The sequence below is a fragment of the Rhinoderma darwinii genome, chromosome 9 (genome assembly GCF_050947455.1).
Source record: "Rhinoderma darwinii isolate aRhiDar2 chromosome 9, aRhiDar2.hap1, whole genome shotgun sequence".
NCBI classification, from domain to species: Eukaryota; Metazoa; Chordata; class Amphibia; order Anura; family Rhinodermatidae; genus Rhinoderma; species Rhinoderma darwinii.
In genome coordinates this window covers 81,528,431-81,546,699 of record NC_134695.1, presented here as the reverse complement: position 1 = coordinate 81,546,699, position 18,269 = coordinate 81,528,431, and the positions used below count along the sequence as shown (strand labels likewise).

The 18,269-nt window shown below is 44.8% G+C and overlaps 2 protein-coding genes across 2 annotated transcripts in view; one reads left to right on the top strand and one right to left on the bottom strand.

Moving 5' to 3' along the window:
• Window positions 1-11,616, top strand: part of LOC142661074 (meckelin-like) — a 29,118-nt gene extending 17,502 nt beyond the window's left edge. The window contains exons 18-28 of the mRNA XM_075838308.1: window positions 2,956-3,051; window positions 3,128-3,227; window positions 3,633-3,751; window positions 4,621-4,761; window positions 4,844-4,924; window positions 5,029-5,145; window positions 5,413-5,529; window positions 6,249-6,356; window positions 7,080-7,182; window positions 7,572-7,714; window positions 11,384-11,616. Coding sequence (XP_075694423.1) covers window positions 2,956-3,051; window positions 3,128-3,227; window positions 3,633-3,751; window positions 4,621-4,761; window positions 4,844-4,924; window positions 5,029-5,145; window positions 5,413-5,529; window positions 6,249-6,356; window positions 7,080-7,182; window positions 7,572-7,714; window positions 11,384-11,464 — 1,206 coding nt within the window. The 3' untranslated portion in view covers window positions 11,465-11,616. The remainder of the gene's footprint in view (window positions 1-2,955; window positions 3,052-3,127; window positions 3,228-3,632; window positions 3,752-4,620; window positions 4,762-4,843; window positions 4,925-5,028; window positions 5,146-5,412; window positions 5,530-6,248; window positions 6,357-7,079; window positions 7,183-7,571; window positions 7,715-11,383) is intronic.
• Window positions 11,617-11,649: 33 nt separating this feature from the next.
• CIBAR2 (CBY1 interacting BAR domain containing 2) overlaps window positions 11,650-18,269 on the bottom strand; it is a 59,025-nt gene continuing 52,405 nt past the window's right edge. The window contains exons 9-11 of the mRNA XM_075838313.1: window positions 17,540-17,653; window positions 17,258-17,359; window positions 11,650-14,554 (exon numbers count right to left, since the gene is read on the bottom strand). Coding sequence (XP_075694428.1) covers window positions 14,423-14,554; window positions 17,258-17,359; window positions 17,540-17,653 — 348 coding nt within the window. The 3' untranslated portion in view covers window positions 11,650-14,422. The remainder of the gene's footprint in view (window positions 14,555-17,257; window positions 17,360-17,539; window positions 17,654-18,269) is intronic.

Genomic DNA, 18,269 nt, shown 5'->3' with positions numbered 1-18,269 from the left:
CTACTATAATACTGCTCCTATATACAAGAATATAACTACTATAATACTGCTCCCTATATACAAGAATATAACTACTATAATACTGCTCCTATATACAAGAATATAACTACTATAATACTGCCCACTATATACAAGAATATAACTACTATAATACTGCTCCTATATACAAGAATATAACTACTATAATACTGCTCCTATATACAAGAATATAACTGCTATAATACTGCCCCTATATACAAGAATATAACTACTATAATACTGCTCCCTATATACAAGAATATAACTACTATAATACTGCTCCTATATACAAGAATATAACTACTATAATACTGCCCCCTATATACAAGAATAGAACTACTATAATACTCCTCCTATATACAAGAATATAACTACTATAATACTGCTCCCTATATACAAGAATATAACTACTATAATACTGCCCCTATATACAAGAATATAGCTACTATAATACCGCCCCTATATACAAGAATATAACTACTATAATACTGCCCCTATATACAAGAATATAACTACTATAATACTGCCCCCTATATACAAGAGTATAACTACTATAATACTGCCCCTATATTCAAGAATATAACTACTATAATACTGCCCCTAAATACAAGAATATAACTACTATAATACTGCCCCTATATTCAAGAATATAACTACTATAATACTGCCCCTAAATACAAGAATATAACTACTATAATACTGCCCCTATATACAAGAATATAACTACTATAATACTGCCTCTATATACAAGAATATAACTACTATAATACTGCCACCTATATACAAGAATATAACTACTATAATACTGCTCCCTATATACAAGAATATAACTACTATAATACTGCTCCTATATACAAGAATATAACTACTATAATACTGCTCCCTATATACAAGAATATAACTACTATAATACTGCTCCCTATATACAAGAATATAACTACTATAATACTGCTCCTATATACAGGAATATAACTACTATAATACTGCTCCCTATATACAAGAATATAACTACTATAATACTGCTCCTATATACAAGAATATAACTACTATAATACTGCCCCATATATACAAGAATATAACTACTATAATACTGCTCCTATATACAAGAATATAACTACTATAATACTGCTCCTATATACAAGAATATAACTGCTATAATACTGCTCCTATATACAGGAATATAACTACTATAATACTGCTCCCTATATACAAGAATATAACTACTATAATACTGCTCCTATATACAAGAATATAACTACTATAATACTGCCCCCTATATACAAGAATATAACTACTATAATACTGCTCCCTATATACAAGAATATAACTACTATAATACTGCCCTATATACAAGAATATAACTACTATAATACTGCCCCTATATACAAGAATATAACTACTATAATACTGCTCCTATATACAAGAATATAACTACTATAATACTGCTCCTATATACAAGAATATAACTACTATAATACTGCCCTATATACAAGAATATAACTACTATAATACTGCCCCTATATACAAGAATATAACTACTATAATACTGCTCCTATATAAAAGAATATAACTACTATAATACTGCCCCTATATACAAGAATATAACTACTATAATACTGCCCCCTATATACAAGAATATAACTACTATAATACTGCCTCTATATACAGGAATATAACTACTATAATACTGCCCCTATATACAAGAATATAACTACTATAATACTGCCTCTATATACAGGAATATAACTACTATAATACTGCTCCTATATACAAGAATATAACTACTATAATACTGCTCCCTATATACAAGAATATAACTACTATAATACTGCCCCCTATATACAAGAATATAACTACTATAATACTGCCCCCTATATACAAGAATATAACTACTATAATACTGCTCCTATATACAAGAATATAACTACTATAATACTACCCCTATATACAAGAATATAACTACTATAATACTGCCCCTATATACAAGAATATAACTACTATAATACTACCCCTATATACAAGAATATAACTACTATAATACTGCCTCTATATACAGGAATATAACTACTATAATACTGCTCCTATATACAAGAATATAACTACTATAATACTGCCCCTATATACAAGAATATAACTACTATAATACTGCTCCCTATATACAAGAATATAACTACTATAATACTGCCCCCTATATACAAGAATATAACTACTATAATACTGCTCCCTATATACAAGAATATAACTACTATAATACTGCTCCTATATACAAGAATATAACTACTATAATACTGCCCCCTATATACAAGAATATAACTACTATAATACTGCCCCTATATACAAGAATATAACTACTATAATACTGCTCCTATATACAAGAATATAACTACTATAATACTGACCCCTATATGCAAGAATATAACTACTATAATACTGCCCCCTATATACAAGAATATAACTACTATAATACTGCCCCTATATACAAGGATATAACTACTATAATACTGCCCCTATATACAAGAATATAACTACTATAATACTGCCTCTATATACAAGAATATAACTACTATAATACTGCCCCTATATACAAGAATATAACTACTATAATACTGCCCCTATATGCAAGAATATAACTACTATAATACTGCCCCCTATATACAAGAATATAACTACTATAATACTGCCCCTATATACAAGAATATAACTACTATAATACTGCTCCTATATACAAGAATATAACTACTATAATACTGCCCCTATATACAAGAATATAACTACTATAATACTGCCCCTATATACAAGAATATAACTACTATAATACTGCTCCTATATACAAGAATATAACTACTATAATACTGCTCCCTATATACAAGAATATAACTACTATAATACTGCCCCCTATATACAAGGTTATAATTTATTAGTAATTATATTTTGCAGGGTCAGAGGTCAGTGGTCAGTGTGACTTTACCTGCAGCCGGTGGACAGGTGGAGTCGGATTTCACCATCTTCTTGTCCGTTGCGTTCTCTTTGAAGGTAAGCATGTGGCGTTGTGTATGATATTTGCGCTTCCTTCGTGTTCTGTGTTGATTCTCTCAGTTTTTCCCGCCAGGCGCTGGAGCTCATCCACTTACTCGCTTCGCAGCTCACATACAACATCTTCCTGATCGACTGGGAGAAGCCGAAGGACAAAATTCCATCTAATGCACAAGGTCCGCACAGTTCACGGCTTCAGGGTCTCCTGTTATATCGAATTTTAGAAATCGTAATAATGAATATTTTGAGAACGCCGGTGGTAATGCGAATAATCATTAAAGTGAGCTGCCACATTTATTACGGTGTTTTGTTTGCGGGCAGCAGGTTATAGAGCAGGAGGATGTATAATCTTATGGGAGAAGATTGAGTAGAATTGATAACATCCCTGCTTGTTCTGGGCTCAGGGGTCCAGTGGGCGGTCCTACTTGGTGATTGACAGCTATCTCTGTATGCACATTGATACAGGTATGGTTGTCGATCACTGATTGGGAGCGCCCACTGGACTCCTAAGCCCAGTATAAGCCGGAATGGCTCCTGCCTACCATAGAGTGCAGGGTTCTTCTGACCACCACATTTTCCAGGAAAGTCCAACGTCAGCATCTGGAGGACCATCCTAGTGGCCAATGAGTGGAATGAGATCCAGGCTCATCGGAAGCTCAGTCCTCTGCTGCAGATCTTCACGGTTCTTCTACTGCTGGAGGTAAATCAATATTCCGACACATCGTGTTCTACCATTAAAGAGGCTCTGTCACCAGATTTTGCAGCCCTATCTGCTATTGCCTGTGATCGGCGCTGCAATGTAGATTACAGTAACGTTTTTATTTTTTAAAAACGAGCATTTTTGGCCAAGTTATGGCCATTTTTGTATTTATGCAGTTGATTCTGCAGCAGCATCAGCGTTTGCAGGTAAGTCGATGTAGCTACTTACCTGCAAACGCTGATGCTGCTGCAGAATCATCTGTAGCCTCTGGTGCCGATGTGTCCTCGCTCGTCTGACACGATGCAGGACCTGTGAGTGACGTCACAGCGTGATCTGCCAGAAGCTGGGCGTTGTGAAGAGAAGTGGATGATACTTCTCATCAGAACGCCCAGCTAGTAAAAGTAGTAAACACGCCCCGATGTACGCACATAATACACGCCCCGATGTACGCACATAATACACGCCCACTTGGACTTTTACTTTTAAACACGCCCACTTGGACTTTTGCAAGCCTCATTTGCATAAATACAAAAATGGTCATAACTTGGCCAAAAATCCTCGTTTTTTAAAAATAAAAACGTTACTGTAATCTACATTGCAGCGCCGATCACATGCAATAGCAGATAGGGGTTGCAAAATCTGGTGACAGAGCCTCTTTAAGTACGGATGGGAGGAGTCTACCATGTGCCCTCCCACCTCTTCACCAATCAGAGAGCAGCTACAATGTTGTCACTGACACTCGCAGAGATCCGTCACTATGTCTGCCTCCCGTCTGCACCGGATTGTAACTGAATAAACATGGAAATTAAAGTGGGACATTTTTTTTTTTGTGACAACCGCCATTTCTTCCCCGTTTCTTTCGTCTTCAGGTTGTCGGCCTCAAAAACATCGCCACCAGGGATCTGAACCTGGACTTAACCCCGTCAGCCGGGAGCTATCAGGCCCCGATGAGCATTATCCTGAGATTCGGCATGTCGGCCTCCATGTGGTTGGCTGTTGGTATTGTGCAGGTCGGTGAGCGTTGCATTCTGGGATTTCTGGGATTCCATGCTGCGCGCGCTCCGTAGATTATCCGCTCTCTCTGTATTTCAGGTTCTGTTCTTCATCTTCTTCTACGAGAGATTCTTTGAAGACAAGATTAAACAATTTGCGGATCTGTGTTCGCTCAGTAACGTGAGTCGTGCGGCCGTCGCTCTGCTGTAATCCCTTAGGGGCCCGTTCACACACCGTCTTATACGAGAATCATCAGCATTTATAATGTGATAATATTCCGGCAGGTGTCGGTTTTTATCCTGACTCACAAGTGTTACGGATATTATATTCACGGACGGTCGGTTCACGGGCAGGCGGATGTCGGTATGGAGACCCTGCTGGACAACCTGCGGAAAGAGGAGGCAAGTGAAATCATATAGACCACAATCCCGTTACCAAATGGAGTAAATACGGGGTTAACGGTCTGCAAAAGTACCGGTCATGTGATCCGATGATCACCGCTGACAACTATGCAAATATCCGTATCCGCCAATCAGATTCTGACGTGGCAGGACCGGTCTAGTTGGTTGCTACGGGTTACACAGTAAATATTAATATCGGACAGATTATTAGTAACATCGGAGTTTAACCCTTTGTAGCTTCTCCTGACCGTTTTTTCTCTTATGCAGGAGAATTTGTGTCCCCTCAGAGGATTAGAGCCCGGCTCCGGGCTCCAGACATTTGAGGTGCTGCTGAGTGACCGGGTGCGGGAGCAGTACGAGAAGATCATGCAGCCGCTGATGGAGGTAACGGGCGACGTCAGGGGACGAACACTACGGGTGGTAGAAGTTATAGCTGCCACTGGGCCCTAATACCTGGGGGCCCTCAGGATCCTCCGCCACACAAGGGAATAGCAGCGATATAAGGGGAGGGGAGGCACAATGGTAAATCCCTTCACAAAGGGAGGATCATCCCACCCGGGGGTCACTGCGGAGTCCTCTCTATTGATGGGGGACGCTTAACTTGTTTTATAAAGTTTGTGCCGTAAAATTCCTGTAATCCAACACGGACAGCAATGTGAAATAGGTTTCTGGATTATTGGACATCCCAGATTATGAAGGGGGTTATATATAAGGATGTAACATTGACCTCTAGGAGTATATTCAGACCGAGCGGTCGTGTTCTTGTTTTGCAGCAAAATGCTGCGGTCTTGACACGGTTTTGCTGAAGCCAAGGCGTTCTGCGGTAATCATCCGTGATATGACCGCAACGTCTGCAGTAACCGCAACGCTGAATATACCCCAAGAGTCAGGAAACGTTGAGGTCAGAAGGGAATACGACCGGAGTCTCGTCATCGCCCCGTGTTCTGCTGCTTTATAGGATTTAGGATTACGTTGTAGTTCTGGGTCAGATTATCAGAGTTTCCGGATTATCAGGCGTCCGGGTTTCAGCCGTGTTACACTAGATTGTCAGGCGCTGGTCCCGCGCTATGAAGCAGGATCCTCCATCTCTCTCTGTGTTTTAGGCTCCCAGGGGCCCAAAAGGAGGGAACGAAAAGAAGCAGCCAATGTTCCAGCAAAGGATGAAAACCTATTACACCATTAACCGCTTCCTGTCCGGCTTCCTGGATCACGTGAGGCCACGTTCCTGGCTATTGAGGGGTCACGCAGGTTTATTATAATGGGGGTCAGGGATAAAGCTGCGCTACAACATGAAGGGGGTTTCAGTTTTATGTAAATGAAGCGTAAGGTTTGTCTCTTTTTAATAGACTTTATGTAATCATTCCTCGCCATTTTTAAGATCTCTGATTGTTGTCAGTGAATGCGAACGTTTACGTCCAGAGGTTGAAAATCATCCTGACCTGATACTTCTCACAGCTGAGCGTTTGTTCCAATTATATTAAGTCTAGACAATCCTCTGTAAGGTCCACACTATGGACTCTAGACTGATTTTTTTTACCTGCACCGATACATTGTAACAAACTTACCAGGACAGGAGAGAGATTTGTGATGATGCTGTGTTTATCTAACAGGGGATTATTTATACTGGATACAAATGTAACAAACCCTCTGCTGTGAGAAGTATGTCCGTTCTGATTTTCAGTCTTTGTTTTTAAACTAGAATGCTTCCATTCAGCGCCAGTAAGCAGAGGACTATAAATAATGAGTACTTGTCTATTGTACGATACAGACCGCTACATTCTGTCATAACTCGTATAGATTATCAACATACTGAACTGGTCAAACACCAGAGAGGTGTAAAATAGAAGCATCGTCCCTATATACGGGGATTACGTGAAATGCCGTCCATTATATATCCGCTATATATTACACCCCTGTATGTGATCGTCCTGCAGGTCTATAAGGAGATGGATTACATGGTGAAGGACAAGCTGTTCCTGGAGAGCGTCCTCGACCTCGAGTTCCAGCTGCCCATCGAGAAATCGATATTCTACAATGGTGAGAGGTCGGCAGTTCTGGGACAGGAGGGGGACCACCAATGAGGGGGACCACCAATGAGGGGGACCACCAATATGGCTTCTACTTCAGCTCCCACCCAGCTTTCCCAGGAGTCTGATCAGACACCTGATGGATTGTGACAATGCGGAGGACGACTAATGTGGGAGCTGCAATGTGAACCCGATGTAGATCAGTGATCTGCTGCCTGTGGATCTCCAGCTCGTGACACCACAACTCCCAGCATGCTCTGAAAGCTGTTAAATATGCTGGGAGTTGTAGTTGTACAACAGTTGGACCGTCAGAGGTTGTAAAGCCACTTCCCTGCGGCGGTTGTTGTGGATCCGCGCCTCCCCTCCCCCTGCTGACCATCGTTTATCTTCCTATTGCAGACGACCGGTGCAGGTTCAGCCGCGCGCTCTTCTACGGTAACGAGCTGGTTCTGCTTCTCTTCGACACCCTCCTGTTTTGTGTCATTGATCTGGGGACACAGAATTTCGTGCTGGCAGCGATTATAACGTTTGTGGTGCAGAAGGTAAGATCACTCCCATCCTCCCCTGGGACCTCAATGATGTGTCTGTAGTCGCCGGTAATCAATCGGCTTCCTGGTTAGGCTTTGGCGGTCTTCGGTTCTTCGGTCGTGGAAGCGCGGCGAGATTGTCCTCACAGAGTCTGACATTTTGTGCGACGCTTCGATGACTGGGACCCCAACACTGCAGGAGTCCTGGCGCTATTCGGGTCAGTTCACACGTCGCCTAAATACTGCGGATTTTTCCCCAACATATTTCGTTACGGAAAATCTGCAGCATAATACAGAGCGGATGAGATCGAACAAACCTCCTCCATACGCTGCGTAAATAAGCGGGAAAAAAACCGCTCAAATTGCTCTGCGCTGCGTTTTCCGCAGCATGTCAATTGTATTTGCGTAATCGCTTTTTTATTGGGGGTTTTCCCTACTGAATTTAATGGGGAGTTAAAACCCGCAACAAATGGCAGATGATGTGATTTTTGCAGCAGAAAAGTTGCGATTCCCCTGCAAAAACAAAAAACACACCTCGTTGGAGGAGGCCGGGCTGCAGGACAGAAGAGGGTAAGTATATGGTTTGTTTTTCGTAGTGGACATTTTGGGTAAAAACTGCTCCTCTATTTGGTGCGCTTTTTCTGCTGGAATTCCCTGCGCCTGCCCGGTGGGTTATGCTGTGTACCTTTTACGCAGCGTATCCGCCCTGTGTGAACACAGCCTAATCATGCATTGCAGTGGCCTGTCCGATCACATCACAATCCTGCAGCTCATCTCATAAATCCTAGTATCCCTCAAAACTGCAGAAAATCACATGCAATATCTCCTATCGCTATATACGTATCGCACGCAGTTCTGTATTTTTGCTACCATGAAAAAAACGGAAGCGAACAGAGACAAACGGAAAGTAATGGTGGTGTGAACTCTAATTGTTCTAAAGATATAAAGTGAAACCTCTGAGACCACCACCCAAAACTGCATTCAAAATGGGTCTTCTGGAGATGATGGAGCTGAGATCTGGTCCAGATAAAGGGGGGCTCTGCTGGAGAGGTTTTACTGTATTAGGGAATGAATCACTAGGCCGGCCTTACACATTAGATAGCCGGCCGACAACTATTCCTCCTGTGCCCCCACCTATACGCACGCTGGGCTCAGCCGAGTGCCTACTAAATAGGAAGAGGGCAATAAGCCGCTGCCCGACACCACAGCGAGCGACTCCTCTCTCCTGAGAACAAAAGGATCAGGCATGACAAACCCAACTGCGCGATCAGTCTCAGTCCGGGTAGTATCAGGCAGTGTCGGACTAGAATACCTGGGCACACCAGAGGTAATAATTCCTGGGACCCACCCGTCCGCTATATAGAAATAATGCGACTACTCTTAATTGTGTGGTAAACCAAAGACTAATATTACCTCCGTACAGTGACCATATAGTGGTAGACCCCAGCCCTACACAAGCGCGCTGCAGACCATAGAACTTAAAGGGGTTTTCCCATCTTAGACATTTTGGCGTTTCCTGTGGATATTCCATAAATGTCTGATAGATGCGAGTCCCACCTCTGGGACCTGCACCTATATATAGCGCTGGCCACAGAATCCAGGCGCAGACTAGTGGAGAGGGTGTCACGCGTGCGCGCAGGTCTCTCTATTCTGTTCAATGGGAGTTACAGAAACAGCCGCGCAAAAGCTGCTCGGCTATTTCCATAACAACCATACAACAGAATAGAGAGACCTGCGCGCACGTGTGACACCCTCTCCACTAGTCTGCGCCTGGATTCTGTGGCCAGCGCTATACATAGGTGCAGGTCCCAGAGGTGGGACCCGCATCTATCAGACATTTTTGGCATTTCTTCTGGATATGCTATATAGGTCTATTGTATTAAAGGAGTTTTCCCATCTTAGATTGAAATCCAGTGACTCACCGGTGACGTCTTCTCAGATTGGAGTTTCTCACTTTTCCTTTTTATCCGGCCCGGATTTCCCTGGGCCTTCTCCCGACTACGAATCGTCTCTGCAGAATTTGCAACACAGACATCTTTGGCTTCTCGCTTTTCTAGCACCTCCCCACCCACCCATCTACAAAAATCTCATATTTATAGTGCCTCAGATGGAAATAGTGCCCCCTCTGTGCCACACACTAGAATAGTATTAGGCTCTTTAGGCCCCACAATAATAGTGCCACACACAGCACCCCCCTCTTGTAGATAGTGCCACACACACCCCTCCCCCTGCATAGTGCCACCCAGCCCCCCCCCCCCCCCCAGTAGATAGCACCACGCAGCCAGCCCCCCCAAAAAACTAAAAACTGTACTTGCCTAGCCCAGTTAATGCGACGGACAGAGAGCTCCACCGTCTCAGACTGGACCCTTGCGTAGGCCAGCGTGATGCAGTGACATCATCATGCCGGCCCGTGCTGGGACGAAGACCGTCTTATAGGCCTAACGTGGCCTTCAACCTATACTATTCAATTGTATCTGCGTCCTGATGACACAGATACATTTGAATGTGGCAATCACTAGCATTGGGGCTCTCTCCGGTGCTAGCGACGCCACCGGGCATGAGGGGGCCCGTGCCAGGCGGCCCATAAATGTTACGTGCCAGGCGGCCCTGCCTACAAGAGTAAGCAGCGGCGCCGGGAGAAAATGTCTCTGCTGGATGTGAGCCTCTCCCTGCCTGGGCCGCCGGGGAATCTCTGGTGGTGTTAGACGCCGGTATCTGGAGACCCCCACAATGGCAGGATCGCTTGATCATCTAATCTAATGCTTGTGGCCACATTGACACCTAAAGATGTGGGGGATTTTAGGAATTGCTGTACACCAGTATTATGAGGTTAAAAAGTCAAAAATTCACTCTCTGTATTTCTCGCTGCTTTATGGGGTTCTGCTCGTACATTTTGTGTCTGTATCTTATTATCCCGCTGCAGGGGATGAGCCGAGGGGTTTATGTTTGTGTTTCACTTGTTTTTTGGTAATTAAACAAAGAATTGGGAAGAAAAAACAAAAAGTCGCAAATTGTGGTACAAACAATATATTCAAACTTGAACCCTTTTTTTGTTATGGGGCCGACAGAATCAACTCTGATCTACGCCAGAAATCCACAATATGCTGCAGAAAACGTTACAGTGTAAAACGACGGGGAATATATTCTGCAGAGCAAAACGAGAGAATCTGTCCGGGAAAATTATTCTGCAACTCCGTCTCAGGCTATGTTCACACGCAGTGGTTTCAGACATAATTCGGGCAGTTTACGCCTCGAATTACGCCTGAAAAAACGGCACCATTACACCTCCAAACATCTGCCCATTGCTTGCAATGGGATTTACGGTGTTTTGTTCCCACGAGGCGTCATTTTACGCGTCGTTTTCAAAATGCGGCGCGTAAAAGACGCCGCGTCAAAAGAAGTGCATGTCGTTTCTTGGGACGTTTTTGGAGCCGTTTTTAATTGACTCCATTGAAAAACAGCTCCAGAAACGGCCGTAAAATACGCCGCGAAAAACGTGAGTTGCTACAAAAACATCTGGAAATCAGGAGCGGTTTTCCCTCGAGCAGCTCCGTATGTTCAGACGTTTTTTGTTAAGCGCGTGGACAGACCCTTCACAAGGAAATACAAAGAAAATATCCGGATGTGCGGATTTGTTGCGTCCTCTTTATTCGCACGTTGATCATGTTTTTTTCTGATTTGCAGTTTGTGAAGATTTTACGATCAGAAATTGGAAAGAAAAATCTGTCCATGCAAACAATGGTGGAAGAAAACTTCCTGATATAAAGAGCGGCGCCGCCGGCAGAATATCATATATGTATACAACGTCCTCCCCGACAGCGAGTCGCCTCCCGGAACGGCGCGCATATTGTAATTCGTGTGATCTTGTAAATTTTTTACGTTAATTTGTTACAATAAATCCGTATTTTTTAGACTAATTTGTCATATTTTTAAAAAAAAGACACGACATGAAATAAGAAATACAACTTTTATGATAAATATTTGTTTCACTTCACAAAATAAATCTTCGTATAAATACAAATTCACCGTGAGCCCCCCCTGATGCGGAGCGGTTACAGCGGCGGCGTCCTGTCCGGAGGTCTGGGCTCCCGTCACTCCCGGGCGGATTCTGCGCCATGTTATGACAGTAAAGTGATGCTCCAGCGCTAAACTTCAAGAGCAGGAAGCGTTTAGTCTATACCGGGCGCAGCGCCTCGTTCACCGCCTAGATAAATACACAAGTAACTTCCACGCCCTTCAGAGAATAACCCCCCCCCCTCCCCCCCCTGTTCTCCCGCGAGTTACTTCATCATCCAGAGCTGGCACCAGTTCTGAGAGCGCAGGCGGCCCGATCCTTTCCAAGTGCAAATTGCTGCTTGACAGGTCAGGGAGCCGGGAGAGTGAGATATTCGCACGCGGCGCCGGGTCTGGACCGAGGCTTCGCGCTCACACTCGTAGACCATTAGTGCGGCGTTTGCTTTTCTGGGTGAATTTAAAGCATTACCCCATATTTAGCTCCAATTTATAGGTCAAATCTACATAGAATGTTAAAAAACAAACAAAATTATCTTGTATATATTTGATATCATGTCTTGTACTATAGTCACATCCAAAGCTGCTGCAAAATGGGCAAAAAAATTTAGCTAAATCTCCACAGCATTTTGACACGATTTTGTGGTCATCGCAGCAAGAAATGCGCAAAAACCCGGCCTAAAAATGGTCAGAGATGCAGCATTTACAGCAGGTGACGTGGTCTTCACACTACATCCCCCACAATGCAAAGTGCATGACATTATGGCTTCCAATCTAACCTATCAGAAAACAAATTAAAAAAGTACAAATCCGCAATCACATGCTGCGGACCTGTCGTGGAATTACAATGTTAGGTCAGGTTCCCAAGAGTCGGACCTGGAACCCCCAGTCCATGCTGTCCGAAAAGTCGCATCACGTTGCGGTGCTTCAAACTGAATTTCCACTGCGTAAGAAAGACGTTAATACTAACTCCTCCCTCTTCTCTGCCTGTAGTCCGGACTCCTACGATGGCTTTGCAGGCCATGTGATGCTGCAGCCTGTGATTGGCTGCAGTAGTCACATGGGAAATGTCATTCCAGGAGGCCGGACTACAGGCAGGAGGAGGGCGTTCTGGCGGAGTCTGATATATTTTTTCTTTTTTTCCCGTAGTTGCGATTTTTGCGACGTAGTTACTGCAAATACGCCGCAAAAGTTGCAACACGTGGTTTTCTGCTGCAGGATTTGCATCCCCATTAAATTCAATAGGGAAAACCCGCAACGGAAAATAAACTAAAACGCAGAATAAATTGAAATTAAGTTCCGCACCGCAGGTCAATTTATTAACGTTTACGCTGCGTTTTTTTGCCGGCATGGGGGGGGGGGCAGGACATTCTCTAAGTCTCATCCACTTTTCTGTAAATGCTGCAGAATTTCCGCACAGAATTCGGTAGCGTTTACGCCACGTGGGAACCCGACCTGTCCGCAGCAAAATCTGCATATTTCTGTAGCGGATTTGTACCACTAGGTGTGAACAGGATCTACCCGCTCTGAGCAGACCGACACCTCTACATGGCAGCAAGGAGAATGGGGGCTTCAGCATTGGCTGTGACTAGAGCAATATCCGTAAGTGGAGATCGTCGCTGGCGGTTTGTTTTTTCTCTTGTTCCATAAATGGCGCAGTCCATGAGATATTATCACTGATACGTGTGTAGACATTTATAGATCCCCCAAAATAGGAATGATTATTCACGATGATCTCTACTGTATGATCGTGATCGTTTCCGCTCGGTGCCAATCATTAGGAGTTGTTGATTCACCAGGTCCATAAAATACAATTTAAAAAAATTCTGCAAATACCTAAGACTTTGTTTCAATTTCTCACGATTTAAGATCTCTGCTTGTGGTCAGGAAATGGAGACCGAATGTCATCCTCCGAACGTAAACTATTCTGTCAGGACAGGTTATTTCTCACAGCTGAGGGTTTGTTACAGTTGTATCCAGTCTACACAATCCATTGTGAGCTAAACGCTGATACATTTCGATTAGGCGATTTTCGTATGGTCATAATATGGCTGCTTTATAGCCTCTATATTATGGATGTGACTCCGGGACACACACATGGCTCTGTGGGGGTCTAAGTTTGGTTCAGTAGAACTACAGGGGGTCTGGGTCTTGTAGCCGTGTGAACTCACCTCAAGTCCAGGCTGTTTAGCTGGCAGAAGATTCTGGAGACTGCATACAATTGTGACAAACACTCAGCTGTGAGAAGTATTAGGTCAGGAATGGTTATAATACCACTAGATGTAAACAAGAAACGCTCCCATTCATTGACTGCAAGCATAGATCTTGAAAAGCCCAATTCGCTGATCTCTAGTCTCTATCGTCCTGGAAAAAAAATACATTGGGTGGTGTGGATGGAAGGTGAGACGTCTCCCAATATACGATGTCCAGGGGGAGACCGCTCACATTGCGGGGGATGGTCTCGTATCCACTTCAGAGCTAGAAAATATTGTGTCGCTCATTGGTTGGGGGAGGGGAGGGGGGCGCCAGATTCTGCTGATTTTCTATTGGCTGGTGCTTTGTGGCCCCTGGGGTTCCCCAGTGATTGATTGGAGCGGGGTGGAGTTCATGGTTCATTCTTGTACAGTCATGTGATGTGTGAGATTCCGCCTGGGCAGCGGATTGTGGGTCGCCCCTCCGGGCAGCGGGATCATGGAGTCGTGTCCACGCAGATTATTTCCGCACTCTGGAGTAATCCTGCCTCCGGCGCTCCCTGTAGTCATCGTCGTCTTCCTCCGAGTCCTCGTCACTATCCTCCTCATCTTCATCCGCAGCCTGCGGTCTCTGCGGCGTGCTCGCCCGGCTCTGAAAGGCAAAAGTCACATGATCAACACAGGGCGGGCTATGAACTACTACTCCCAACATGTCCTGAAAGCTTCAGGCAGCCGACCACGGATGAAAATCATCATTTCATGCGGATTAACTTTAAAACAATGTACTTATTTACACTTCTCTTAGGTCTCCAGTCACATCCAAAGCTGCATACAGAAGTCTGCTGGTTTTCTGAGAGCAGAGCATTGTGGGAGCTCACATGAACATTACACATTTAGAGCTCAGGCGTTGGGTCACATATCGGAGTGCAGAAAGTAGATATACTGTAGTCTGTTTCCATGGGGAATGAGCAGGAATTTAATAGCAGCTCTGGTTGTGACTGGAGTATCAGACACGATGTACCTTGTTTTCCTCTTCTATAATCTGTATATTAGGAAGGGAAGCAGAGGGAGTGGAGTAACACATTATTGTAGGAATAAGTTACACAGTTTGTTTGTAAGTCTGTAACCATGGAGACACAAGGCTGCAGAGGAGCTGTATACACAAAACGGGATAATTTTTAGTCAAGACTTAGCAAAGTTGTTTGTTTTTTTAAATGGTAAATGATTGAAGCAATAAAAGGTCATCCATTAAGGTTTAATTACTCGGAAAAGCTGATCAAATAAATTCCTCTAAGGAGAGATTCACATGGATGGACCGAGGTGCATCCGTGCTCTGCGGGGTGCGATATCACCCCCCCCCCCCCCAAAGACTGGAGTCTATGGAGGGAAGAGTGAAAAAAATAGGACAAGTCCTTTCTTCTCACGGTCCCGGTGAACGGCCTGTAGCAGTGAGGTTACTAAGGGGCAGGATTATAGGTTACTGGAGGTCGTCTCCTTATTAGGCAAGAATCCTGGACAGGGTCGGGACTGCTGGAGTGTAAGGGTATGTTTACACGACGTCGTTACGTCCGTAATTCACGGACGTATTTGGGCCGCAAGTCCCAGACTGAACTCAGTGCAGGGAGCCGGGCTCCTGGCATCATAGTTATGTACGACGCTAGGAGCTATGCACGCTATATACTGCTTCCAGGCTCCGTACATGGCATTATGTGCCACAACATCCGGTGTCCGCAGGCCACCGGAGCGGCTTATCGGTGCGGGGTCCAGGGGTCGGACCCGCACTGATGACCTGTTCGGTGGATAGGTCATCAGTTGTCAGACGCTGGACAACCCCTTTAAGTGTGCCAAGAATCTTACCCTGGAGATGGTGATCCTGTGAGCAGACGTACCCCGAGTTGTCACAGGTCACACTGAATTCTATAGGTGCGTGTGAATAAGGCCTAAAAGGGACCCCCGTAGTCGCCGCCGTATTCTGCTGCGTCGAACAGTCACACAAGCAAAACACAAGTACGACCGGGGATCACAGCGGTTCAGTCGTTTCCAGGCATCCGCTGATCTCTGGCGCGCAGCGTGAGCAGTAATTACAAGCAGCGGGCGAGCCGGTGCCAGACCAGTGAATCGAGCGCCGTCCTGCGACTTTGTCTTGTCTCTTACGACTTCACGCCGCGCGCAGCCGGACAAGGAATCAATTCTTGGTAGCGAGTTTTTTAATTTCCTGAAACCCTTCTCACTTACCGGAGCGGTGATTCATGCGACGCTGATCATGCCGGGAGGATTATTGCCGTCCTTAGGGGAACAGTCAAGACGCTTCATATATTTTTAACCCCTTCAATGCCTGCAGCTCGGAGTATAACTAAATCCTCCAGAAATTTTGTCAGTAATAAAGAAAAGCTGCGGAAGCAGTAAGAGGGCGGCCATATTGGTTGTCACCCAGCTTTCCCAGACTCCTAAATGGCAAATCTAGAAAATTAGATCTTTTTTTTTTAGGACTAGGCACATATATGGCAAACTCTGTAACGGCGGCGGCATGTGAGTTGCGCCCCCCCCCCCCCATCATTCTAGAACGCTCACGTCGTTCTGGTCCTGCAGCGTTACGGCCCCGGCACCGGCATTGCTTTATAACTAGGCACACTTCAGGAGTCTGGTAACAACGGGGGGACATTCTGGGAAAGCTGGGTGACTGTTACGTCCGCTGAAACTGTATCACTGTAAGGGTATGTTCACACGGCGGGGGTCCGTAACGGCTGAAATTACGGGGATGTTTCAGCCTGAAAACATCCCCGTAATTTCAGCCGTAGCGGCATGTGCAGGCGCTTGAACGCCGCGTCAATTACGGGCGTAATTAGCGTTGCTATTCATTGGAGTCAATGAATAACGGCTCCAATTACGGCCAAAGAAGTGACAGGTCACTTCTTCTACGCGGGCGTCTATTTACGCGCCGTCTTTTGACAGCGGCGCGTAAATATACGCCTCGTGTGAACAGACAAACGTCTGCCCATTACTTTCAATGGGCAGATGTTTGTCAGCGCTATTGAGGCGCTATTTTCAGACGTAATTCGGGGCAAAAACGCCCGAATTACGTCCGTAAATAGGCCGTGTGATCATACCCTAAAATTAAGGACTTTTAACTGGCAAATACTATAATAGCGACCATGTTGGTTGTCACACAGCTTTCCCAGAATCCTGAGCGGTAAATGTTCTCAGTCCGGCCGTGTTAGAGTATATCCCTTTCAGGACTTAAGTCACAAACCACACGGCTGCCATTTCAGTTACCGCAGAGCCAGCCACCCAGCTGTCCCAGAAACAGACAAGTTCATCACTACAACCTGTGGAGAGGACGTGGGCATCATCTTACCATACTGCTGGTGTGCCAGGTGGTGTTGGAGGAGACGTTGGTGGCCGGGACGGGCCGCACGTCCGGGGTCCCGGTGTTTATGTGAATCTTTGCTCGGAAATCCTGAAAAAAAAAAAAGTTTATAAATATTAATCCCAATGATGTTCTCTGTGGGGGAGGGGAATAAAATGCACCGTTACTGCAAGAAAAAAGAGCCGCTCCCCGTGGCCCTCCTGAGATCTGAAGGTTCTCCCATCATCTCCAGCAGAGGGCAGCACCTACGCCTCACAGCTCATCCATTACCTCCATATCCTTCTCCAGGTCGCAGTCCTGCAGTCTATGGAAAGCGCTCGTATAAACCTCCAGAGCTCTGGCGTGAAAAACCATCTCAACCGTTAGGAAATCCGAGAAGATTTTCTGGGTAAAGAAATTAAAAAAATGAAGTGACTGCTCCTGTGTCATTTATTACTGCTGCTCTCGCATTCTATTCATGAACCAGGACAGTAATGATGAACATCGTTTCCTATTGGCCTTTATCTCTTGCTCTGCTCGATATTCGGTCGGTGCAGCGAGCGCTGATCATTGAGGCACGGTTGATCGGCGCTCGTTTGCTCCCGTCACCCGGTGGTACGGATGGGGACGGGCGGGTGTTACTCCGATCGCTTGTCCTCATACATTATCATCATGTCGGCAGCGCGTCTCCCTGTTTACACACCAAGATGCGCTGCCGACAACCAGAATATTTAACGTTTTTAAATCGATACGACCGGCAGACGATCCAGCGTTTGCTCGTTTATCCGCTGATCGTTCCCCTGATTACACCGCGCAATTATCGGAACGAGCTTTCTATGAACCAATGATCTGCCCGATAATCGCCCCGTGTAAAAGGGCCATATTTAGTCTCAACAGATTTTCCTACTGGCCTCTATATCCTGTGTCATTCCTTACTGCAGTTTTGGCATTCTATTCATGAACCAGGAGGCTCAGGATGATACAAGAGTTCAGCAGGCGAGGCCCCCGGTGAATACACAAT